General features: G+C 37.8%; 2 protein-coding genes across 3 annotated transcripts in view; one reads left to right on the forward strand and one right to left on the reverse strand.

Moving 5' to 3' along the window:
* Positions 1-25,634, reverse strand: PSMG2 (proteasome assembly chaperone 2). Of its 2 annotated transcripts, XM_075532947.1 has the most exons (7): positions 25,412-25,632; positions 22,999-23,170; positions 19,647-19,705; positions 17,066-17,184; positions 14,589-14,762; positions 6,301-6,421; positions 1-3,745 (listed from the first exon to the last, which is right to left on the reverse strand). In XM_075532947.1, exons 1-7 carry the CDS (start codon positions 25,466-25,468, stop codon positions 3,653-3,655), a joined length of 795 nt encoding a protein of 264 aa, XP_075389062.1. In that variant the 5' UTR covers positions 25,469-25,632; the 3' UTR covers positions 1-3,652. The 2 variants fall into 2 exon arrangements, with proteins under 2 accessions (XP_075389062.1, XP_075389063.1); XM_075532948.1 differs by lacking the exons at positions 1-3,745; positions 6,301-6,421 and adding an exon at positions 9,746-9,883 and having other exon boundaries at positions 25,412-25,634.
* CEP76 (centrosomal protein 76) overlaps positions 25,596-26,335 on the forward strand; it is a 58,731-nt gene continuing 57,991 nt past the window's right edge. Inside the window, exon 1 of the mRNA XM_075532946.1 lies at positions 25,596-26,019. Within this exon, the coding sequence (XP_075389061.1) occupies positions 25,642-26,019 (378 nt within the window). The 5' untranslated portion in view covers positions 25,596-25,641. The remainder of the gene's footprint in view (positions 26,020-26,335) is intronic.

Below are 26,335 nucleotides of genomic sequence, written 5' to 3' on the forward strand. Positions count from 1 at the left end.
TGAAAACAGGCACATATAAAATACTAGTGAACAGAATCTAAATGCACGTCCAAAGGACCATATCATAATCAACTGGGATTCCCCCACCGCCATTAACTATCAAATGGAATTTTATAAGTAAACGCCCATCTTCCTTGCAATGAAGCAGCTGTAGATTCAGATGTTTATATCTACATTTGCATTAACTTTTCTTTGCCAACCATCTGTGATTATGTTTTGTAAAGTTGCCCTTATTGTTTCATAATGTTCTCTTAACCTATGAAATCACAATGACACCTGAAATTTATTTCAAAATGATATGAACCTTCATGTCCAAGGTGAAGTGCCCATGACTGTGATGACAGTAATCCAGCTCCCAGGACATCTGTGAAATGTTTATTCACGTCATTGGGAGGGCAGATTCAGAGCCTTTTTGATTGACAGTATTTGATTCAGCTGCTACCCATTTGTATAAACCAGTTTGGGAAATCAGGGCAATAGACTTAATTTTTTTAGCAAAATGGTGGTGGATTTGTTATTCTGTAAAATCTAGAGTGCTGATGGGTGTTGGCCCTCCCTCCTGATGGGAGAAGATAATATGTAACTGTAAGTCCTATGAAGGCAAAGTATCTGTAGAAAGTGATAGTTAAGACTCTTTTTAAAAATCATGAACCATTAGATATATTTTTATGTGCATGCACTGTTAAAGGATTTCACAATGGTGAATGTTACCGGCTTTTCAACAGCTCTCTTCTGCACCTTTTGTTTTCTTCTTCACAAATGTTATACAGTAATGCATGGATGTAACATCCTTGAGATCACAATCTTGTTGTAATCAATTGTAAGGAAGTTTCCTCAGGGGGTGTGGTTTGTTCCCAGTAAGTGTAGGCACCATGGAAGAACTTGCTTGCTCTTTGATGCTGCCATCTGGATCACCAATCTCAAGTTCTCTGAACTTAATCCAGTGGTCTGCAATTTTGAGCATTTACAGGACAACCGTGGATTCATTTGCACCTGCAACCACAAGTCTGACCTGCGGGCCTTGGACTCATGAACCTCTGCAGCCACAAACCTGTGGTCTTCCTATAACTCTTGGGGTAATCAGTACTGGCAAGCACATGTGTCAGTAGAAGCCTCCAGCCTAACATCTAACCCAAAGACTTGAAACCTACCTGGACTTGTACTTTCAGAACTGTGGAAGCCATTTCCTTGAAATAAATTTCTCTCTATATATACATATATTGACATCACTGGTTTTGAGAATCCAGCCTAACACAGACTTCGTCAGTGGATAGACAGCTCAACAAAACCAAGATCTTTGTGTGTGCGTGCGCGCGCCCGCACACACACACACACACACACACACACACACACACACTCCCCCTAGAATTCAGGAAAACACTATGGAAACAAAGTAACAAAATAAATGAGAAAAAAAAAAAAAGAAACCATACAAGCTCATCAAGTAGAAATCTTGATGACTTAATCTTAAGATTTCACAAATAGATAATACACTGAAAAAGGAGTAAAATTGAATCAGTAAGTCACATTAGTGAGCTTTAAGACAAATCTCTCAATACTAATCTGCTTGTGGAGCAATGGTGGTTACACATCACGCTGTTAAGGCACGGCCAGCAGTTCAAAACCACCAGCTGTCTCTGTGGAGGAAAGGCAGGGCTTTCTACTCTCTAAAAGAGCTAAAGACTCAGAAACCGCCAGGGGCAATTCTACCCTGTCCTGTTAGGGTTGCTATGAATTTGATGAAATAAATTTGGTTTGAGTGGGAAAAAAAACACACCAATCCCCTCTAAAAAAAAAAATACAGAAATTCTGTGGGATATCAGTAAGAATAATTTACATGCGATCATATTTCCAGAACAAGAAATAACAAAAAGCACCTAGAAAAATTTTGAAGAGTTGTTGGAAGAAAACTTTTCTAAGCAAACCTCAAACAGAATACACTCAAAATAAAATCACCACGACATATAATCAATTCTCCAAATCCAAATGCAGGATCCTGAGAGTAGCTTGGGAAAAACAAACAAGCAAACAAACAAAAATATGTACAAAGGGGAACCAGTAAGCTTTTTCAACAGAAGTCATTCAAGCAAGAAAGCAATAGAATGATTATATAAAACTCAAAAAAAGAAAACATTAAGAATTATATACCTAGTAAAACTGCCTTTCAAATATGATAGTGAAATTAGGGCATTTCTATATAAACAGAAATGAAAGCAACTTGTAAAAATCAGAATGAAATTACAAGATGTCCTAAGGCAGTGGTTCTCATCTTGTGGGTCACAATCCCTTTGGGGGTTGAACGACCCCTTTCACAGGGGTCGCCTGATTCATAGCAGTAGCAAAATTAGTTATGAAGTAGCAATGAAAATAATTTCATGCCTTAATCATTCTCAAAATTCACCTTCCGCTTGGGTTCCTGGAATCAGCTCAATTTCATTTTAATAAAGGCGCTTCTGATACTAAAAAAAAAAAGAAAAGAAAATAATTTCATGGTTGGGGCCACCACAAGTGAGGAACTGTATTAAAGGGTCACGGCATTAAGAAGGTGGAGAACCACTGTCCTAAGGGGAGTTCTTCAGAGACCGAACAACAGGACATCTAGGACACCACCACCAGAAGGCAACCCAGACTTAGAAACGCCCAAAGTAACACAGACCTCCAAGACTGAAAATAGGGAACCAGAGGTGTCAATCTTTAATTGTTAAATTACAAAGTAAATAGAGGGAATAATGTAGTTACAGAACTTTCAAACGCAGAAGTAGATTTAGAACAGATGGTTTTAAAATTATGAAGAATTTAATCAATTACAGTATATCTTCAAAGGAAATTAGTAACTCCATCAAAATAAAGAGGAAAATCATTAAGATTCAGTAAACACAGAAACAACAAGCACTGAAGAATATGACTAAATAAAGTTAGAAATCAATGAACACCAAGGGGGTAAAAATAATGGAAATTGAGTTATGTTTTCAAAGTACTGAGTAATACCAGAACAAATTAACATATTCAGTCCCATGAAGGGGGACTTCCTCATGCCTTAACTTTGTAAAGGTAATGTATAGAAACTCATTAGCAACAGAGACAACCTAAATAGCTGAGTCAAAAGAAAAAATATTAGTACATAGGAAAGAGAAATACATAGGAAATGCATTTCAATGAAAAGCTTCTATGTATCATCATTTAATATAGAAAACAGGCAGCCAAGAAATACCAGAGCTGACAATGAGCAAGGAAATGGACTGTTCCCTAGAACTTCTCAAGAAACCAGCCCTACTTAACACCTTGACTTTAACTCAATGAGGCTGATTTTGTAATGTCTGATCTTCGAAGTATAAATACAGAGTTGTATTTGTTTTAAGCCATTAAATTTGTTACAGCAGTCACAGAAAACGAAGAATCTGAGTTAAAAAGCAAAACAAAAACATTTCAGACAAAATCGTTTTAAGTACTTACTGTACAAAATTTACATTTGTTAATATATAATGACAAGTATGGCAAAATGACCTTCTGTTTACCATTTCTTCTTTGGAATTATCTATGAAAAATACTTCTTTCTTCAGATAGTTTCAGATAGTACATTCTGTCTAGAATGTTTACCAGTTGTATTGGTGATGAATTATGTAGACACATGTGGTATAAAACGGAAACCACATTAGAAAAGTGCAGGAGGAAGACCACTGCCAAACAGTAACCTCCAGGAACTTGGTATTTTCCATGGCAAGACAGAAGCTGTGGGGTCATCAATCTGTAATTAAAAAAAAAAAATCTCCTTTCAACACACATTCATTCTGTAACTCTCTTCTCTAGTTCTTTGTTCCTGGCACTCTTGGCCAGGTTTTACTGGTAATAAAAACAAAGCAATCATTCTATGTTCTCAAGTCAAATGAACATAAATTTTCCCATTCCAAACCACAATTCTGTTAGAGTGGCTGCATATGGAATCTAGTACTTAAAATAAAATTCAAAAGGAAAAGTGGTTAATAAATAATTGACTCAGTTGTGCCATTTGTCATATAATTCTATAGGAGCACAAATTAAAAAATCAGTTACTTATCACACACCTTATGGTCATTTTGTTAGGCTGGAAGGCTACCAGACTTATCATGTGTAATGATATAATGGAGGAGAGTAACTCTATAACAAAGCACATAAAGCAAGCTATAAACAGCTACAAAAGCAATATTTTATGCTTCCATTAAAAAAAAGAAGGGAACTCCAAAGAGGATTTGCTTATAAGAATTGTCTAATAAAACAAGAATGAAAACGTCAGATTTTCCTTTTAAGATTAGTGCTGTAATTACTTAATTTTAATTCGTCATTATATTGGGAACTCTTACAGATGTCATAACATTCCATAATTCAAATAGTTCAAGCATAATTGTACAATTTTGACTACAAATAGTTTAAAAACATTTTCTTCTTGAACTCTGATGTCAGCTCCCCCCTTTCCCCTTCCCTCCCCCCCAGGAACCCTTGTTATTGTTATATTATTATTAACATTCGATTATATATCTATTTTTTCACTTACAATTTTGTTATTGACTCCTCTTGAGTGGAGTTATACAGTCATCATTGCTATCAGCCCCCTTGCCACCCCCTGAATTCCCATATCCTCAGGGAATCATGCTCCAGCTGCTGTTTCTGTAAGGTCATCTACCGTGGCATTCCTCCATGAACAATCTTACTTAAACACCTGTACTTACAGAGGGCTAACAGTAGTAACGAGGTGAAGCATAAGCCTGAAAAGTAAGGGAGGGAATATTAAAGAACCAGAGGATAGTTTGAGTTCATCAGCGCCTGGTCTGATGCGCACCCATGGGGGCAAACCATAAAGAAGTGCAGCAGATCAGCGATGGAAGTGAAGCCTCGAAGTCCTGGAGAAATTCCGATTGTAGACATCTGAATTGGGGCGGGGGGAAGCACGTGGCACCTCACCTGAACTGGATGGGGCTACTAAAAAAGGGGGTCACACTGCAAGTCTAAAGGTGTAACGGAGTGGGGGCACTAGACCACTCCATCCCTAACTGCAAGAAGAGCAATAGGGACCTGCAGGGTGTGCGTCTATCAGATAAAAAACGCCGAGGACTAAAAGGGAGTAAGTGCTGTTAGGGAAGCAGGTCCCGGGATACGGATCACTGAAATAAAAGGGTAATGGGATGAGGGATTATAATAGGGCCTGCCCACTATTTAACAGCGAGATAGTCATCTCCTCTGGGTCAGGACATCAGTTAGACTTGGAACTATTTCTATGGTCTTTCTCCTTTTTCAGGGTCTGTCTATATAATATAAGCAGGACAAGTAACCCTATGGAGACAGCAAAGGAACCAATGGTTGGGGGACGGGGGTTGGGGATATGGGAGGAGAGGAGGCAGAGGGAGGGGAGTGGTGAGCCAATAATGACAAGGATGGGAATAGCAAGGGTTATAATATTGATAGAGGGTTTAGCGTTCCTGGTCAGGTTAGATCCATCAAAAAGTGTCTGAGAGGAATCACTGAGAGTTGAATCAGGGGTAAGCATAAGAGTTGGGCAGAAGAAAAAAAGAGAAAGCAAAAAGAAAGCAAACATATACACATGTAAATATAGAACTACATAAATACAGGTATTTGTCTATACATGTACATAGATATAAATTCAACAAGGAAGCAGATAGACTTTGGGTCTCTACTGAAATCTCACCTAAGTATAAGAACGGTTTGTTCCAGTAAAGTGGCACTGTATGACACTCATCTTCCCGACATGATTGCTTAAGACAAAAGGGGTGCATAAACAAATGTGGTGAACAAATACTTCCTGACTATTAAAAAATATAGCATCTGGGGTCTTAAAGGCTTACAGTCAAACAAGTGACCAATGGGCAGGGAGGCAACAAAGCTCACATGGAAGAAGCACACCAGCCTGTGTGATCATGAGATGTTGATGGGAACAGTTACTAGAAGTAAAAAAAACGAGCGGTCAAATGGATGTGAAGGAGCAGGGACAAAGCAGAGACCCAAACCGACCTGCAAGACAATTGGGCAGGCCTGCAGAGGGGCCGTGTGTGGGGGGCTGAAGAATTCAGGCTGTGGCATAGCAAAGATTTTCTGTTTTCAGAAGCACTACCAGCTTTAATAAAATAAAAGGAAGAGACTAAATTATCCCCTTTTCAAAAATTCAACTCAAAATGTTATGTAAAAGTATGTCTGTACTTAACATCAACTTCACTTTTTTTGGTCTCCGTAAATAAGATTAAATGTGTTGTCAAGTCAGAGCATTAAGCAGTAGTAAAACAATAGCAAAAATTAAAAAACGAAAAAACTTACACATGGTTTGACGATCTGAAGCCATTCGTTAAGATACTGAACAAGATCTAATGCATCTGGGATATTGTCTCCTTCAGAAACAAATTTCAGAAGAATTGCCATTGGAATTTCTCTGGAACAGCTACAACAAATAAAGTAATTCAGAGTTCATTCACTGTTAAGACGCTAATTTAAGTTGGGACTTGTACGCTTTAGCTATCACGTATTTCTTTCTCTTTGCCAAAGAATTACTATTTTATCTGTGGGAACAGGGCACGCAGTTCTTTGGTGTCCCCTGTACTTCACACAGTGGAGTTGCCATCAGGAGCTGGTGTGGCACATTACGTAGGTCCTGACCTATGTCCACAAATGGTGTAGATTTAGAAGATAGTGATTTCTTTCTTGCTCTCATGAAGAGATCACTGAAGGAGCTGCATGAAAGTGTGGTTAAGGAAACGATGGTGCTTGGCTATCAGAAAGATTAGCACAGGGTCTTCAAGGCTTGTCTTCAAACAATCAGCCATTTAAGTGAGGTACTAAATCCATATGGAAGAAGCACACCAACCTATGGGATCTAAGGGTGATAAATCACAAAATGCGAATCTGAAGGAGAGGATGGTTATTACAGCTTAAATTGTGAATACCCAATTTCTAGAAGGCAATGGCTAACAGTGGGAACCCAAAATTCATTTGCAGGGCTCCTGCATGGATTAAACTCTGACTATGGTTGAAAAATGTGAATAGCCCTGCTATCCAACAGAAATGTCATACATGTAATCATGGCTGATATAATCGGGTTAAAATGTGATGCCTGATCATCTGATCTCCCTTTTGAATCACTAAAAATGTTCTAGTTTTTAATAGTCCCTGCTTTTTCCTTGTCCTGCCCTGTACCTCCCGGTTTATTATTGTCGGTCCCCTTCCCACCAAATATATGAAGACCAGGGTAAGTGAAGCTAGATAGACAGTAACAGGATTAGGGGCTTACTGTGGCATGCAGGGATGGGGTGGGAGAGAAATGGGGACGTAATAACAAATACAAGAGGGAAGGAGATATTCTGGAACTGATTTAGAGATGATTGTATAATTATTAATATGCCAGAACTATGGAATTGTATGTGAACTAAATTGTCAATAAAAATGAATTAAAAAGTTTTTGAGCACTGCACCAAATTGAAGGAAAGAGTGTAACAGTCTTGTTAACATGAAAGCAGTGTAGGGAAACTTTCATAGGAGGAAATAAACAACTGCATTTGAGTAATATGAGTCAAAATGACTTGATAGCAGTGAATTAATTTTTTAATTCTGACAAATATCACTTATTCAAGTTAATGGTGACAACAAAAAAAAAGGTTTAGCAATAATAATCTCTCATAAAATCAAGACACATACAACTAACCAACTGCATCTTTTAGACATACAAAGCATTCCACCCAGTAACAGCACAGCACATTCTTTTCCAGTGAACATGAATGATCTGTGTAGGCAAGTTTCTTTTGTAAATGGGAACTAGACATAGATGCCCTTACCACTACTCCTACTCAATATTATGCTGGAACTCAAGACAAAAAGCAAGCTATTAAGGACCTCCAAATTGGCAAAGTAGTAGTAAAACTTAATTTTAAAATGACTACATAGAAAAACTCAAAGATTCAACAAGAAAACTGTTGGAAATAAATAAAATATTGGCAATATAGCAAGGTACAAGATCAATATTAAAAATATTAATTAAATTCTTTTATACTAACAAAGAAAGCTTTGAAAAAGAAGTATTTAAGAATAAGCCTAACTAGAGAAACAAGGACTTACACAAAGAAAACTACAGAACACTATTATAAGAAGCCATGAGACCTATGCAAAAGAAAAATTATTTGATGCTCATGGATAGGAAAGTTTAATTATTGTGAAAATACGAGTACTATGCAATGCAACCAATAAATACAATACTGATCCAAATCCTATCGTTAGGTGTACTCTGACAGTCCTTAAAATAACATCCTTACTCTTCAGCATTTTAAAGAGGTTTTGTCCAATGCATCATTTGACTGCTGCTTCCACAAGCACTGATTGTGGATCCAAGCAAAATCTCTATCATGATTTTATGTTTGGTCCAACAGTTTTGAAGATTTTTGGCTTTGTTTATATTGAGTTGCTATCCATCCTGAAGCCTGCAATCCCTGATCTTCAACAGAAATTGCCTCATGTCATGCTTAATTTCAGAAAGCTGGGTTTCATCATCAAACAGGGTTATTAAAGCCTTTCTTGATCCTGATGACCAGTTCTTCTTCACATAGGCAGTTTCTCAGATTACTTGTCTAGCATACAGACTGTAGAAGGATGGTGAATGGCTCCAACCTTGACACACACCTTACCTGATTTTAAACCACAGTATTCCTTGTTCTATTTGAACCTGACCCTGGGTACAGGTTCTGCATGAGTGCAATCAAGTGTTCCGAAATTCCCATTCTTCTTAATGTTAACTAGAGTTTGTTATGATCCATGCAGCTAAATGCCTTTGCAAAGTGATAAAACACAATAAACATCTTTCTGATATTCAACACTTTTGATTAAGTTCCATCTGATGTCAGCAATGGGATACCTTGTTCCACATCCTCTTCTTGTTCCACATCTCTTCTAAGTCCAGCTTGAATTTTTGGTAGCTCCCTGTCAATGTGCTGCTGTAATCATTGTTGAACAATCTTTCACAAAATTTTACTTGCATGTGATATTACTCAAAATTTCCATTCTTTCGGGTGATTTTCTCCCTCAGTACGAAAAGGTTGCATGTTTATATGTATTCCTTCCATGTTTTAGATATTTCCTGCATTGTTAAACATTTTACTCAGGAATCCTTCAATATTACAACTCAAACCGTAACATTTTTCTTCACTTTTTTTGAACTTAATATATGCTGGTCATGCTCTTCCTGCTTGGCTTTCTGATTCCAGGCTTTTGCATAGTTTCATTATTTATTAATACTTCATTTTGTGATTTGATGTGAGCAGTCATTGGCTGACAGTTTATTTTCCTTAGACGGGTTGCCTGCATCCAAAGTATACAAGGATTATCTAACACAGCCCACTCTCTCTTTCCCTGCAACCTGTCTTGTTACTTTCTAACCTCTGATTATTGGAATTTGTACAGTCTTCAACAGGCTACCTGACTTGCGGATTTTGAATTCCTTAACTTCTGCAGCACAGCAGCCAGCAGCCTTCAGCCTGACTATATGGATTTGGGACTTGCCAATTTCCACAACTGCATGAGTTATTTCCTTGAAATAAAACTGTACACACACACATACACACACACACACTCTCTCTCTCTCTCTCTCTCCCCTCAGTAGCTTTATTCCTTTAGAGAACCAAGCCTAAAATAAAAACCATCAAGAACTCAGAGGAGGTGATGTACGTGAGGGTACTACCCACCCCCAAATGGAATTTCCGCCCCCAAAGAGATATTAGAAAACAAGCTTATTACCTTCAAAGAACTCTCCATCACAATTAATACATTCATCTGTTTGGATGGCTGACAGCCTTGTGCTTTTCTTCACTCCCTTGTTTTCTGATTCACTTCTCCACTGTCAAATTGCTCTCCTTTCATGTCCCTTTTCATTCATGGAAACAAAAGGAAGTTGCACAGAACAAGGCCAGGTGAATAAAGTGCGTGGGGCATGAGGCATGCAGTTGGTTTTCGTTTTTTTTTTTTTTTTGGTCCAAAACTGGTGCACTGAGATGACTGTGTGAGCAGGTGCATTGTCGCGGTGACAAAACCAGGTGTCTGCCACAAATCAGGTGTTTTTAATTGAACACTGTTATTCTATCTTTTCAGAACCTCTAAGTAGAAAGCTTGGTTAACAGTCTGACTTGGTAGGTCGAAATCCAAATGCACCATGAGTTGATATTTTCGTCCCTTTGGGAAGCTGATGGACGTCCAGAATGAGCTGTCATCCATCAATGTTTCACCTCTTTTGAAACAAGAAAACCATTCGTACACTTGAGTTTTTTCCCTAGTGCTGCCCTTGTAAGCTGTGTTCAACATCACAAGTGTTTCTGGGGCATTTTTCTCGAGCAGGAAACAAAACTTCACAGCTGCATGCTGTTGTCTTAAATTAGCTATCACACACAAGGTTTAAGTGAAACTGCTTTTATGAAAAAATTCACTGCGACCAGAGAACTTTCCTAGGCAACGCCATTGGGTGAACTAACTCAGAGTAACTTGTTTGATGCTTGCCTAATGGGAAAAATGCATACTACGAAAGCTCTTCCCAGAGTTTTCTTTTTTTTGGGGGGGGGGGGTACCGCTCATATTTTTAAAAAATTTAAGAGAACAGGATTTGGGGTCAGAGGTCTGGTAAAACCTGAGCTAAGATCTTGGCTCTGTCCCTCATTACATGTATTTTGTTTTTTAACCAAAATTGGGTTGTTCTTCAATTTCCTGTGCATGAAAAGGAGTTATTAGTACACAATGCATCTATGTAGTTATGAGAGTTAAATGACTGATTAAATAGAGAGCACACGGAAGAATGCCAGAAACTTTAACATTACTAAAATCTTTATTACTATTACCGCTACAATTAATCCTAGAATTTTACATAAATCAGTCACCGATTTACGAGCAGATAAATGTGTGATTCTAATTTGCACTGCTCGGCTTATCCTCTTGAAATTTCCTGTGATAAGCAGCAGCAGCAGTTGAGAGACAACTTTTTTCTAGTGTTAGCTCTGTCCAATTCTCTAAACCCACTGATTAGGCATTGGTAGGGCATTCTCATTTATTCATCGCTTTATGGGAAAGGATGGAGCAGAATACATTGCCTTGAGAAGCAGCGGCCACTCTTGGTTTATTATCTTCCAAAATGCTCCACTTCAATTTTTCATACTTACTCGTTTTGTCTGAACATAAACTTATCAGTCATATTAAACCATAGCATGGAAGAAAACTCACGGCATTAAAGCATATACAAAGCATCGGGTTAGGTCTAACATTGCCTCAGGCCTTGTGAAATATGAAGCAAAGTAGGAAAAGCTTGTCTAAATATCTGATGAGACACAACCCAATAAAAAATAGATAAAAGAGGATATTCAAATGGCTAATAAATATATAAACATAAGCCTAATATATCACCAGCTATTAAAAATAGAGCAAATCCAAACCCACTTCCTTTGAGTCGATTCTGACTTATAGCGACTTTACAAGACAAAGTCGAACTGTGGGAGTAAAAAGCTTCATCTTTCTCCTACCATTATAGTACAGCTCTATGGCAAACAGCTTGGCAGTTCCTCAGAAGGTCGAAACAGAACTATCACATTACTCAACAATCTCAGTACTATGCATATACACAAACGAAGAGGAAGAAACCTCTGTACACCAATGTGTACTGTAGCAGCTTTCACAGTAGCCCCAACCTAGAAAAATATCCACCAACAGATAAAGCAAAATGTGGCACAAACATTCAGTAGAATATTACCCTTAAAGGGAAAAATACACGCTGACCTTGAAGATCACAGCCCAACTCATCACTACTGTCACTGTTCTTAAAAACAAATGCATGGCATCAATTCTATTCTGACTTGAGACCCGGTGAGGCTTCTCAGATAATAAAACTTGACGGGTGTAGACAGCCTCATCTTTTTCAGTGGAGCAGCTGATAGGCTTTTACAACTAACCTTGAACTTAGCTGCCAGCATCTAACTAGGGCTACCAGCCTGAGCTAATTCTAAGTCACAAAAGGACATATATCACATGGCCTAACTTATATAAACTGTTCAATTAGCAAATATTTTGTTGTGTCTATTTGCATCAGACATTTAAAAAAATCTAATAGTATACTGGGTGTGAACATATAAGCCAATTTTAAAAGGGGAGAGGCTAAAAGATTTCTAATTTTAATCTTCAGCTTTTCACCTTAAAAGTTCACAATCCTAAGTCTGAGTGGGAATAATGACCCTAATACCTACAAGGACACACATAATAAAACACTAAACACAGATTTTCCAGAAACCAACCACAGATGACATTTAAAACTTTCCCGAGTACATTTTCTTTGGTACAGTCTTTTTTTTCCAATTTAAATTTGGTTGTGTTTATTGTTTCAAAATTGTATTATGTTATAGTATTTATTAGAGTTATACTTTTCTCATGTGCTCCCCGCCCTCAACATGGATTTTTATTCAGACTATAAAAAAATAACCACCAAGTATGGTAATTAAAAAATACCCAACTATCATTAGTCATAAGGGAAATGCAAATCCACACCAAAATAAAACAGCATCCCAATGCTGATCTGCCTGTTAAGCATTGTAATGCTAACCATAAGGCTGGTGTTCCTTGGACGCACAGGTTAACTGCTCCAGTAAAGATTTACAGGCTTGGGAATCCCATACAGCGTTGCTAGGAAACACCACTGACTATATAGCAGTGTTGTTTTATTTCAATTTTGTGATGATGATTATTTTTTAAAATACAAAATAATGAGTGTTGGCAAAGATGGATAGGAACTCAGAACTTATGGATTGTTTTTAGGGCTGAATATGATACAGCTGTTATGGAAAACTAAATTTCTCAGAAAGTTAATATATGACTCACAAGATCTCATATACTTCTTAGTATCTTTAGATTATTTTGTTAACAAATTGGTTATTTTTGCAAATTAAGTGGGGATTTACATTCCAGATCATCAACTTTGTATTCAACAATTTTTTTACTAAAAAATTTCAATTAATCATTTTATTGGGGGGCTCTTACAAATCTTATAATAATCTATCATTCAACTATATTAAGCACAATTGTACTTACGTTGCCATCAACATTTCCAAGACATTTTTTCTATTAGAGCCCTTGGTATCAACTCTTTTTTTCCCTCCCTCCCCTACCTTCCCACCCTAGTGAATCCTTGACCAATTATATACTATTATTTTGATTTTACATTGTCCGTTGTCTCCCTTCACCCACATGGTATTCATTCCCCTTGGGAGGCTATATAACCAACTTTAAGATGGGTTCCCCCTTTCTCATCCACCCCCCACTATCTCCTTACCCTCCTGATATTGCTAATCCCTCTTGTTTCTGAGGGGTTATCTGTTCTAAATTCCATGTGTCACGAGTTCTTATCTGTACCAATGTGTGTACTCTGGTCTAGCTAGATTTGTAAGGTAGAACCGGGTCACGGCAGTCTGTGTGTGAAACATTCAGGAATTAGAGGAATGAAGTTTGTTTCCTTGGTGCTATACTGCACACTAGGCAAATCGTCCCTTTCTTGTAACCCTTTGGTGGGGGATGTCCAATATCTACAGATGGATGGGCTTTGCGTTTCCACTCCAACCCGCCTCTTTGAATCGACATAATTATTTGCTTTGGATCTTTTAATACCTGATCCTGTTGACACCTCATGATCACCCAGGTTGGTGTGCTTCTTCCATATGGGCTTATTTGCTTCCCTGCTAGATGGCTGCTTGTTTAACTTCAAGCCTTTTAAGATCCCACCCAGATGTTCTATCTTTTACTAGCCGGGTACCACCTGCGGTCTTCAACACATTTGCTATGCATCCATTTTGCCTTCAGTGATCATATTGGGAAGGTGAATATCAAGAGTACAAAATTATTAGAACAAAGTGTTCTTGTATTTAAGGAGGCCTTGAGTCTAGAGGTCCAAAGTCCGTCTGCTATCTTAATACTTAACATACATGTACAATGACCTCTATCCCTATCATTATAAATGAACATATTTACATGCCTATAGCTATACCATTATAAATAGCTTTTTCCTCCTAGTTCTTGTTTTTTTGGTAAATTAAGTGGGGATTTACATTTTACTCTGTAATATAGTAACCACATCTCCCAATATTTGGTATTTGAGCGTTATTACTCTTTAAAAAAAAATTTTTTTTTCTTCTTACTTTTGTAGACCACCAATTGCCAAAGTGGGTCAACTGTCAACCATCTACTTTATCACTCTGTTTTCCCTTCCATCCCCTCTCAATTTGGCAAACTCCTTTGGTATTAAAGTCTTTGTTTTGTTGTCCCCCTCCCCCCCCCCATTTATAACAGTGGTTGCAGACAATAACTGTCCTCTGGTGACTTGCTAATTTTATTCAGCATGTTCTCCAGGTCCATCCATACCATGAGGTACTTACTGGTCCCAGTACTGTTTTTTTTACTGATACATAGTAATCCACTGTGTGTATGTATAATACGTGTTTCACAAATATATTTTGAATGTTCTAATAAACAATCCAGTATGCCCTCCTAATAATTCCAATTTCATTTTAATCAATGTGGTACACAATTAAGCAAGCAAGCAATCAACATACCTTTCATCATATAGTGTTTTTGTGATACCTCCTCCAGGAATACGAACACAAAATTCAGAATCCTCAATTCCAGGAACGCACTGGCTTTTCTCCATTTCCTCCCAGTTAAGCTTCTTTATTTTATTCTGAACGCTTTTTTGCATGGCAGGTGTAAGTAGGTAACGAAAAGGAGTACTGGAAACAACCACATAATTTTTTAAAAATTCACAAATAACATTAATATCTATTCTTTTGGCTAAAATTTTCTTGAATATATGTCAGGACGTTCTACATTAGAAAAGCAATGAGTGTGATCTGTCACATAAATAAAATGAAGGAAAATAACTATAGGATCATATCAATCGATGTAGAAAAGGCACTTTACTAAATCCAACACTCATTACTGAGGAAAATTCTCAAAAACAAGAATAGATATGGACTTCTTCAACACAAAAAAGGACATTTATACCAAAACAGCCAATATTATCTCAAAGAGGTATATTTAAAGTATTCCCCTTGCAATCAGATACACATTGTCACCATCTCTATTCAACATTGTGCTGGAAGTCTAGCTAATATACAAGGCAGCAAACGGAAATTAATGATATCCGAATTGGCAACGAAGAAGTAAAATTTTATTTCCAGAAATCTGGTGGCACAGAGAGTTACACATTGGGCTGCTAACCAAAAGGTTAGCATTTCAAAACTACAAGATGCTCCACAAGAGAAAGATGAGGCTTTCAACTTCTCTTATAAATCATTTAATTGTGGGCTCATACAACTCTTACCATATATACATCCAACCATTGTGTAAAGCACATTTGTACATTCGTTGCCCTCATCAGAGATTTTCAATGTCTATAAGGGTTTACAGTTTCGAAAACCCATAGGGGCAATTCTACCAAATCCTAGGGTGGCTATGAGTCAAAATTGACCCTATGGCAGTGAATTTTTGGTTTATACATAAAATATCCCAAACACTTGGCAAGAAAAGTGTTGGAACTAATTGAAAGATTCAATAAATTAGCAGAGTATAAGATCAAGATGCAAAATTTATTTGGATTCCTTTATACTAACAAAATGGAAAAGTAAATTGGGAAATGTGTATTATTTAAAATAAGCACTCCTAAGATGAAATACTTAGAAAAACCTCTAACCTGAAAAACAAAAGACCTGTACTAAGAGAACTAGTAAAACACTACTATTAAGAAAAAAGAAACCTATATAAATGAAATATACCATGCTCATAGGTAAGACTAAACATTACGAAAATGTCAATAATGCCCAAAGCAATCTACAGATAAAATGCAATCCTGACCCAGATTCCAACATCATTTACAGATCAACCCCTATAAGGAAAGTATGGACAGAAAAGGTGCCCCAGTTAAGCAAAGCACTACTAAAGAACAACAAAGCAGGTCTCTCACATCCTGATGTAAAGATCAATTCATCATATAGCCATGATAGTCAAAACAGCCGGGTACTGCCCCAACAATAGACACACATAGAGAAATGGAACAGAATTGAGAATCCTTAAGTAAATCCACCCGCTTACAGTTAACTGATCTGGAACTGAACTCACCTCTGTCTTAGGATAAGCAATCACTTAATATCAGAAGGGTGGCATTTAACTAAGGAAAAAGTGAAAAGGTGAAAAGGAAACTCACACAGGAAGATGTGGGACAACTGAGGGTGCGTTAATGAGTTGCGATAGATTAGTTGAAACAAAGTATGCATCTACTGAATATAAAACTGATTATCTGCTCTACAATCCTCTACCTAATGTGTAATCAAAAGTTAAAAAGAAAAATAAGATTTCATTTTGACATGCCAGGGATTTTCACTTGGAGGATATGGAGTTTAAGTAACACATGGTTGCATATAATTATATATGCAGAAATATTGAAATCATCAATTGCTCTTTCAAAAATTATCAACCAATAAATCTTGGGTAGCTTTCCAACTAGGCCCCTTTCACTTCCTTTTCTTAATCAGAACTCTGTAACATTTTCATGTTTATCCTAAAGTATTATATCAAACAGCAAACCAAGTTTCAGGGCATCTCTATCCTTACTTCTAAGTCTCTCCTTTGTCCTAACTTGTACCAAAATCTCACAGGAACTAATACTCTCCCTCTAGCTTTCCTTCCCTTTATCTTTGGACTTTTGTTTAACTCAGTGGTTCTCAACCTTCCTAATGCTGCGACCCTTTAATACAGTTCCTCATGTTCAGTGACCCCCCAACCATAAAATTATTTTCATTGCTACTTCATAACTATAATTTTGCTACTGTTATGAGTCAGGTGACCCCTGTGAAAGGGTTGTTCGATCCCAAAGGGGTCACAACCCACAGGTTGAGAACCGCTGTTTCAACTGCTTCTTTTTAAATTCCAATGAGAAAATCATAAACCATGGCTTAAAAACAAAAATTTTAAATAGTGAAATTATAATAGTGTACAAACTATATTTAAAAATACATTTTCCAAGACAAGAACATACCTGCGAAGCTGTGCATCATTACGGTGATATGAATGACTGCTTGAAAGAACAACAACTCTGGCACAGTTACTACTTCTCACCCAGGAAAGCAGTTTTTCACAGAATGGCTTGGATTTATACTTTATATACCAAAGAGGAGAATAAAATCAAAAGTTAGACCTTAAGTTGTATTAAGAATATTCTGCATATCTTAGCAACTTTATGTCATGATTATCTATAAAATTACATATATATATATATATATATATATATATATATATATATATATATATATATAGAGAGAGAGAGAGAGAGAGAGAGAGAAAGAGTAGTCTCTGGGATACAGACATCTGACTTATGGACAATACTTGCCCTTGAATGTTATATAAATGTGTCTCTAAATTGAAAAACAAAACACAGAACCAATCCTATTTATAACAGATTCATTAGCACAATCACCGTGACTTATAGCATGTGCATGCAGTCTTTAAGTCACTGAAAAGACTCTGAGATACATAATTCTTGCACTAAAGACTAAACTGAAACCAAACCCACTGCTCTAGAGCGGATTCCAAGACTGTAAGTCTTTAGGAGTGTAGAAAGTCTTATTGTTCTCCTGAGGAGTGGCTGACGGTTTCAAACTGCACACCTTGCAGTTAGCAGCCCAAAACGTAACCGCTATACCACCAGGGCTCCCAGCTCTTGCACTGAACTAATAAGACGTAATAAGAACCGATGCCCCTATTCTTAATAACCTACAAATTCTTACATTGTTAGGAACTGACCTCATTTATTAAAGGGTCTGCTTGTACTAAAATCATCTTACTATTTTCAAATCAATTTATTATCTTTACACTGAAGGTGAAAGATCAAGTAATTAATATATAAGCATGTTTACAATTAAGAAATGAACTATTTGTGAGGAATCTAGATTCTAAAACATTTCTATTCTAATAGATGAAAAACTCCCAGTCTCCACTAAGTGATCCAAATCTACCATTATTTCAAAAACCTTAGCATGGCCACCTCTAAGATGTTCTTGCCAGATATTTCAGACCCGAATCTGATTATGAGGAAACAATCAGATGAATCCAGAGACAGCAGACTCCTGTCTGCTGGAATCAAGACTGTAAATAGAAAAGAAAGGCTGATTCTAAGCTGAAGGACACTATTTAAAAAGATGTTAAATAGCCAAAAGTTCACGATCCTTACTTGAACCCTGACTTGAGAGAAACAAAATATAAAGGCCATTTAAGGAACAAGGGTAATTTGAATGTTTTGGATATTCCTTATTTCTGACCTATTGAGCAGATGACATCTGAGTCATTCTGAATAATCCATTCAGTCACTACTTCCTGAGAGCCTCTTATTGTATAAGGTACTATTTATTCTAAGAGTAGTGACTTAAGCTGGAATGAGCCAACACCAATTCTCTAAGGAAGTTTATTTTCTAATAGGTGGCAGTAAGCTGTGAAAAACAAAGCAGGTGAAAGATAAAAACTGTAGCCAGAGCAGCCTTTCTGGTGAAGTAATGCTTAAACCAGGTCTGAAAAGAAGAAACATGTAGCTATTTGAAATGAAGCACTCTGGCAGAGAAATTAGTGCAAAGGTGTGATGGGAGTGGATCTGTTATGTGTGAGTAACATGTGGCGGCCAGCGTGACTGAGAAAATAGGCATTGGGAATATACAAAGAGTTGACAACAGATTAAGTAGAACCTTACAGTCTAACTGAACTTTCTGTGGCAACGATGGACGTGTCCTTTATGGTGGCTACTAACCAGATGTGCTATTAGGCACTTGAAATGTGACTACTGTGACTAAAATTTAACATTATTTAATTATGTAAAACTTAACTAGTTAGTAGTGGCTTCAAAAATTAGTGGAAAATATGGATTTGAAATGCAATGAAATTCTATGTATTTTTTGAAGCCTCCTCATACATGTGGCTAGTGGCTTGCACATCAGACATGCAGTTGTAGGGCCCAGTAATCTGTGGCCAAGCGATGGCTTCATTGTGTGTGAGATAGGAAGAGAGGAGGGATGTAACTGGATTTAAGTTTAAAGCACAGGTTCCTACTCTTATTTGGCCTATTGCCCCTTTTCAGAAAAAAATTTACTCACTGCCCTGCAGGCTATTAAAAACTTTTGTACCTTAGCTCATTATCCAAAATAAAGTATAAGTATCTGCTCTTGGATTGTTCCAGTGCACGGCAGTATCACTCACTTTGGGAAAAACTGGTTTATTGGAGTACTGGTGTTCTGTTTGAAACAACTATTAAGTGTATGGGGAGAGTGAGGACCAGAGTAAGTGTAGAATTAGGGGCATGAGAGATAATGGATTGTACTAGCTTACAAAATTCTCCTGTTCAAACATTTTCACCAAGGTGTGTAATTCTTTTCTACGTGTTCATACAACAATGGTAATACATCTGAAATCTGACAATTTTTTTTGAAATCTTACAATTTTTACCATAGAATAACCTTTTATTAAACTTAACTCTGAATATGGTAAAAACATTATAAATGACTTTTTATCCTGTCAATGATATGAACTTGGCATCTTATTTTGTTAACTTAAAAAGGCACATAAAATATACTAACCTTGATAAAAATAGACCTTAGCTGAAGAGCCACAAGCTTCTTTGAAGGTAATACATATACTACAAAGAAAATGAAATTAAACAAGGAAAATGAAAATTATATAGAAATTAAAGATAAATAACAAAACTGAAGTATAAGAAATTTTGTAATTATTTTCAAAAATTAAATTATGAACAGGGATCATTTTGTTAAAATACTTTTGAACTACCTTAATATGTGCCACTCAGATTTAGTTTATGAAATAGATTCCCTTATGAAAAGTTAACTAAGAATGATGACATTGTTTAGCTGAAACTAAGTGTTTTTGTTCAGCTACATTTTATCTGACAGCAAGACAGAAATACTCTCTAGGATTGAGAAAGAAGAAAAAGTGTTAGAGAATTCTAGCCATATAAATATAGGTACATCTGTTATCTTCAGGAGTTTTCAAAAGACCTAATATGTAAAATTTTCTGAACACCAGCGGGCTTGCAGTTTCAGATTCTTCAGGGGGAAACTCGAGGAATGTTGGAGACACAACTTCACCACCAAGAATTAGAAAATTCCATATGTACCAAGGAACACATAATTAAGCTACTGTACTAAGGGGTAAACTCCCAGTTATTATACAAGGATTATGAAAGACTAGGGCGAATCCTCCAGTGGATCGCATCTCTCCTGGCTGTATGCTTTTGAGGCCTATCTCCTTGGTTCTAGTGTGGTGAGGTTGGGAGCTATTTCATACTCTCAACAAGTCTTGTGAGCATTGGGATGTTTATATAGCTGGTTTAGAAATGAAGAAACAAGGGTATTAATTCAGAGAAAATGTTTTCATATACACACAATAATTCAACTGAGGTAAAATATGTCTATAAGGGGGGGTTGGGCAAAGTATGCTTTAAACCAGCGGTTCTCAACTTGTGGGTCGCAACTCCTTTAGGGATTGAATGACCCCTTCACAGGGGTCGCCCGATTCATAACAGTAGCAAAATTACAGCTATGAAGCAACAACAAAAATAATTCTATAGTTGGGGTGTCACTGCAACATGAGGAACTGTACTTAAAGGGTTGTGGTATTAGACGGTTGAGAACCGTTGCTTTAAAATGTGCCACATCATCTAGAATAGGTGGCACCTAAATTAAAATGGGAGTTCCATTTTGACAAGTTATTCAGTTCTAATGTGAGTCAAATGTCATCACCATCATGACTACTGCCTTTAAATATGTTTCTTTATAAATCATAACACTGAACTTCTGAGAATGATAGCAGCAAATTTCACATTAATACTTATCACTACTAAGATACACAAAAATAAAAACTGCAAAGAACAGATCGCTAAGTGCAACTGGTTGTAACTTTAATACATTTTATTTATTTATTAAAATCCTCTGACTGGGGGCTCGTACAACTCTTACCACAATCCAGACACTCATCCAAGGTGTCAAGCATATTTGTACATTTGTTGCCCAACTTTAATGCATTTTAAGTCAGGGACTAGTGCAATGATATAATACATCAGGGTATAATGTAACTAACAGTTGTTGTTAAGGCACAGTTTTTCCATCTTTTTCTTCTGATGGGATGCAATATGAAAGTAACATCACCCTTTATGTATTCTAGTCAAAGTTTTTAACGTCAATCTAATCAAGAGTTTGGATATACCTTACAGTAGTTATAGAAAAACCAGGGGTAGGTGAAGAAGCCAAATGACTCCACAAGGAAATAATCAGATAAATGAAGTAGGTGGGACATTCTGTAGGACAGTGAGACTCAGTTTCGTGAAGAAGGAAAGTAAAGGGACGATAGGCATGCCTCTAGAGATATTATGAGTTTGGTTCCAGACTGTCATAACAACGAAACCACAAAAAAACAAGTGGCAATTTTTTTGTTTTCCATAGAAGATAGGAGTTATGTTTATATTATATTGTAACCTACTGTTTTGTTCTGCTGTATTTGAGTTGCTATGAGTCAAAACCAACCCCACTTCACTTAACAACAAGCCAATTTGAACAAGGATAGCATGTAGGAAGATAGTAAGAAATTAATAATTTTGTTAAATGTCTTACTATTTTAGCTATGTAAGAACATGCTATCTTTTAGAGATACATACTTAAAAATATTTGAGAACGGAATGTCATAATGCTTATATTTCAAAATACCTTCTGAAACAGAATAAAATAAATCACAGGACTTTACCAGTACAACTGGCTTATTGCAAAGCAACTGAATTTTACTGGAGTTGAAGTGAATGAGCAGAATGGTGAAGAAGCAAAATTAAAGTTACAATGCCTTGATTACAAGCTAAGCTAAACTAATAATCACATATTATGAACAAATTCTGTAATTACTCTGTGCCACGGTTAACTCATCTATAACGCTATCTCTTAGTTGTGAGGATCAAATTAATACACATAAATACATACAGCTTGCTGCCTCTAGTAAATGTTCAATAAATACTCAATAAGCAATAGTTATTATTTTTAGTAGAAAGCATTTAAACTCCACTAACCTACCATTTATAGTCCTTCACCCTTTTAGGTAGTAACCAAAATCCAGTGTCCTATCAACAAAGTAACCTTTTCTACAAAAAATTCAGCAGTAATTTCTCAAAATTAGATTTCCTTATTGCACACTAACAATAACGACAAAGTTAATAAGACTATGACAAAACAAAATACTTCTTTGTCCTTCGACACATTCGGCTTTGACTCAAAAATGGTCGTAGAAGACCGGGAGGTCAGTAGTTAGCCACCAAAAATAAACACCGCGCCGTGTGAGCTGGAGAAAGCCTTGGGTCATAAAACAGGAACTGTTTCACAAAACAGACGAACATTAGTGTACTGTAAGTTGTGTTCCCTATTCAATCAAGTCTTACCTGGCCAATATGTGAAGGAAAAAGCCCACCCCTACTGGGAGGATTTGGCAAGTCACTGAATCTTTTGGCCTATAAACACATTATGCTTTCTGTAACAATGTAACTGGATACCTAAGAGGTTTCAATAAGGAAGAACGTACTATACATCAGGTCAGTGGAATTCTTGTTTCCTCACTCTCCTTGTATGAACAATGATGATTACACATACCAGTTAGAAAATTAAGCTGAGGATAAGGGGTGGGGGGAACCCATGTAGGGGAAAAAAAGGAGAACACATATTTTAATTCTGTCTAAAGATACACATATACTTATGTCCATGAGAGTTGCCATTTAGGTTAAGACCTAAAGCCACAAGTAAGAGAAAAAGACCACATGTCTGATAGGTCACCCACACTGACTACACAAAGCTGCATTATGTAAATGTTGGCTTCAAAACAGTTATCTGTGAGTTTATTTCAAATTTAAAACAACTCCACAGTAAAATAAAGCATACATACCCTCAGCATTTGTACTGAGTTCTGTTGAGTTTTCTTCTGTGGTTGCATATGGATTGTTTCCAACCACTGGTACAAGACAATCAGTATAGAAGTAACCAACCTTAAACATATTTAGTGTGGAGATAATCAGGTCTATTGAAAGCTGACCAACATTTCCAACAGATACTGATGGCTGAAATCATAGAAGATAAATTTGACAAATATAGAAATTAGCAATATTTAAGATAAATAAGCCAAAGATAGTAATCAAATTACTAGTACTAAATCCTTATGCATAATTATATCACAACTAGAAACTGACTGATTAGCTATAACTGAGATGTCTATTGGGGCCTCCACAACATTCAAGAACATTTATTTGACCAAATACTTACTGAGCATCTATTGCAGGTTAATCACTACTTTAGGTAGCGGGGATGAAGTAAAAAAAAAATCAGAAAAAAAAATTCCTGGCCCTGAGCAATTCTTGGTTCCTTCCTAATGCGAATCATTTTTACCTGCAATAAACTAGGTAAAATGTCTATTATACAGTAGAAAGTGCTATGGACAAAAAAGAACTGGTCAACATTCAACCATTTCAAGAGGTAACATGATTAAGAACCAATGGTACTGAAGAAAAAGGCCCAAGCTGTACTGAAGGCGTTAGTGACAAACAATTCACTCACAGCCATCAAGGTGATGGCAACCTGTAGCAACCTGAAACTGTTAACTCTTTACAAGAGTAGGAAGCTTCATCTCTCTCTTGAAGTAGCAGCTGGTGGGTTTGAACTGCTGCTCTTGAAGTTAGCAGCTCAATGTGTAACCAACATGAGCCACCAGTGCTACGTTAGTGAAAAACAAGGGTAGAGGAATTGACCTTTTGCTTTCTTCATGAGTGGTGGAACAGCGGTTACATGTTGCGCGGTACATGTTGCGCGGTAAGGTCAGCAATTAGGAATCACCAGCTGAGCCACAGAAGAGAAAGAGTAAGGCTTTCTATTCAGTAAGTAGTCTCACGAATCCATAGTTCTACCCTGTTCTACAGGGTCACTGTGATTCAAAACTAGCTCAATGGCAATTAAGTTTTTTGGTTTTTTTTAAGGAATTCACAGAATATCCATTGAAATGTTTTCATAAATTGAGGAAGCACTCACTCATCTATGCTAAGAAACTTGGCTGTGTTGCTGTGTAAATTTGAACAGTCGTGATATTAACTGGTCTTCCTTGCAGGTGTTTATGGATATTATCCTGGCACTAACAGCACTCCACATCAAGAAAAATCCTTTTTTTAAACAGCAGATGTAATGCCATTCCTATTCAATGTGTCATTCCTAGCACAGTTGACTAGTAGTGTCTGACTCAAAACGGTCACTTCTGGTTAATTCCAGCTCATTAATACTTAAGGTATTAATCTTGATGGGTTCCAAATCATTTTTGACAACTTTCAATTTTCCAATATCCATACTTAGTATTTTCCAATTATTAATAGGTCAATAATCTGAATGCTTATAAATTCAAAAAGAGTACTAAAAATACTATTACAAGAAGTCAAACTGAATGTTTGATTTACATAACTGAATGTCTTATGTTCACGGATAGGGCAAAAAAAGGCCATACTCTCTTCTTTGGTAGCTCAATGCACTTGACACTTAATGGCTGGATAAAAATGATTATTCTGTCTCTAGCAATTCTCAAGGAGTCATTTCAAACTCCTTTGGTTTTCCTTATCCTTCCAAGCTTTTTTGTCTCATGGTTAAATAGCCAACTTTCTGAAATGACCTATTTTCCTTCCTGATCATCCGATTCTTCATCTTCTAGACATTCTTACAAATGATGATTCTTAATGAAAAGTTTTTGTACTCCTTTCCCCATCTTAGGACCCCATTTATCGCTCACATTTGCTTACACGTGTTTTCAAATATACTGTCAACTTTCAGATAAGGACATGCTAAGCTAATGGCCAAAAAATTATCATCATCATTAAGTTTAAGTTTTTGAACAGCCAATCTCCGTTTGATTAAATTCAGACAACAAAAAGGCGGTTTAAGAATCCATGGATGTTGTTTCTTTAGAGACAATCTGTGGCGCATGACACTCCATTTGCTAGGTTAAGATCATGCTAAAACCAACTGGGAAACATAAATGCAGTTTATGGAAAATATCTGCACCGATGCCCTATGTATCGATGACAACCCAGTATTTTCCGTTTCAAGAAAGTGCTAATAAAAATACAAAGGATCGACGTGACTAAATTATAATTCCCACAAATTTGGACCGCCTACTCTGGTGACCATCTGCTCTCCTTCGGTGAGGGCAGAAAACCAGACATTAGGAACGAGCGCTGTCTTCCTCGCAAGTCCCTGCGGGCCCGAGATTGGGAGGCGGCGCGGTGGGCATCTCCCAGAGGTCGCACAGAGCAGCCAACGGGACTCACCATCAGAAGCGTGAAGCCCGCGAGGTCGGGCGCCGGTTCTGCGCAGGGCACAAACATGGCCGCAGCGAGGAACGCAAGGATGGAAGGAACAAGAGTCCAGGCCTCCTGGGAGCTTCCAGAGCCGACGCGAGCGGCCTCAGCGGCGGGAACAGAAGGCGGTAACGCCGAGTCGCCTAGCGGGAATTGAACCGGAAAACGGCGTGGGCCCGGCGGGCGGAATAGAAACGTCAATGGGCGTGGCCCAGCGTCCCCTCGGCGTCGGGTCCTCAGGGGCTTTCCAAGTTCACTGCCTGCTCCGGGGAAGGGGCCACGAGTCCAGGCCAAACAGTCGGGGCGATCAGGCAACGCCGTGGGCACCCCAGGGCTCACTTCCCGCCCTCCGGCTCCACCCCGCCCGGCGCCTGGTCCAGCCCCCCAGTGTTTCTGCAGGCGCGCGGGCTGTCTGGACGGTTCTGAAACTTAGGTTGCTCTCCGGTACCGTGCGGCGCCCCAGACGTTGGGACGACGTGGCTGCGGAGGGGTGGCGACGCGGCGCTGCCCGCGACATGTCGCTACCGGCAGACAAAGCCTCCGAGCTGAAGCAGCTCATCCATCAGCAGCTGAACAAGGTGAGGGCTCACGCTTCCCTCCCTGCCTTCGAATGTCAGCGGTAGGGCAAGGTGGGCAGAGCAAGGCAAGGGGAGGGCAGGTAAGGCAAGGGGAGTAGGACTAGAGGAGGGCAGGGAGCGCAAGGGAGCAGGGCGCATACAAATGAAGCTGGGGTTTCATGCCAGGAGAACTTGTGGCATTGCTACCGGAGAACATGCGAGTGCAAGTCTGAAATGATTGGTCTCCTCTGGTACAAACGTACGTAGGGCTAAAATGAAGATGCGTTGATCTGGCTATTTCTAGAAATCAGAATGTTTGGAATAGGTTTGTGTTCAG

The sequence above is a fragment of the Tenrec ecaudatus genome, chromosome 15 (genome assembly GCF_050624435.1).
Source record: "Tenrec ecaudatus isolate mTenEca1 chromosome 15, mTenEca1.hap1, whole genome shotgun sequence".
Classification (NCBI taxonomy): domain Eukaryota; kingdom Metazoa; phylum Chordata; class Mammalia; order Afrosoricida; family Tenrecidae; genus Tenrec; species Tenrec ecaudatus.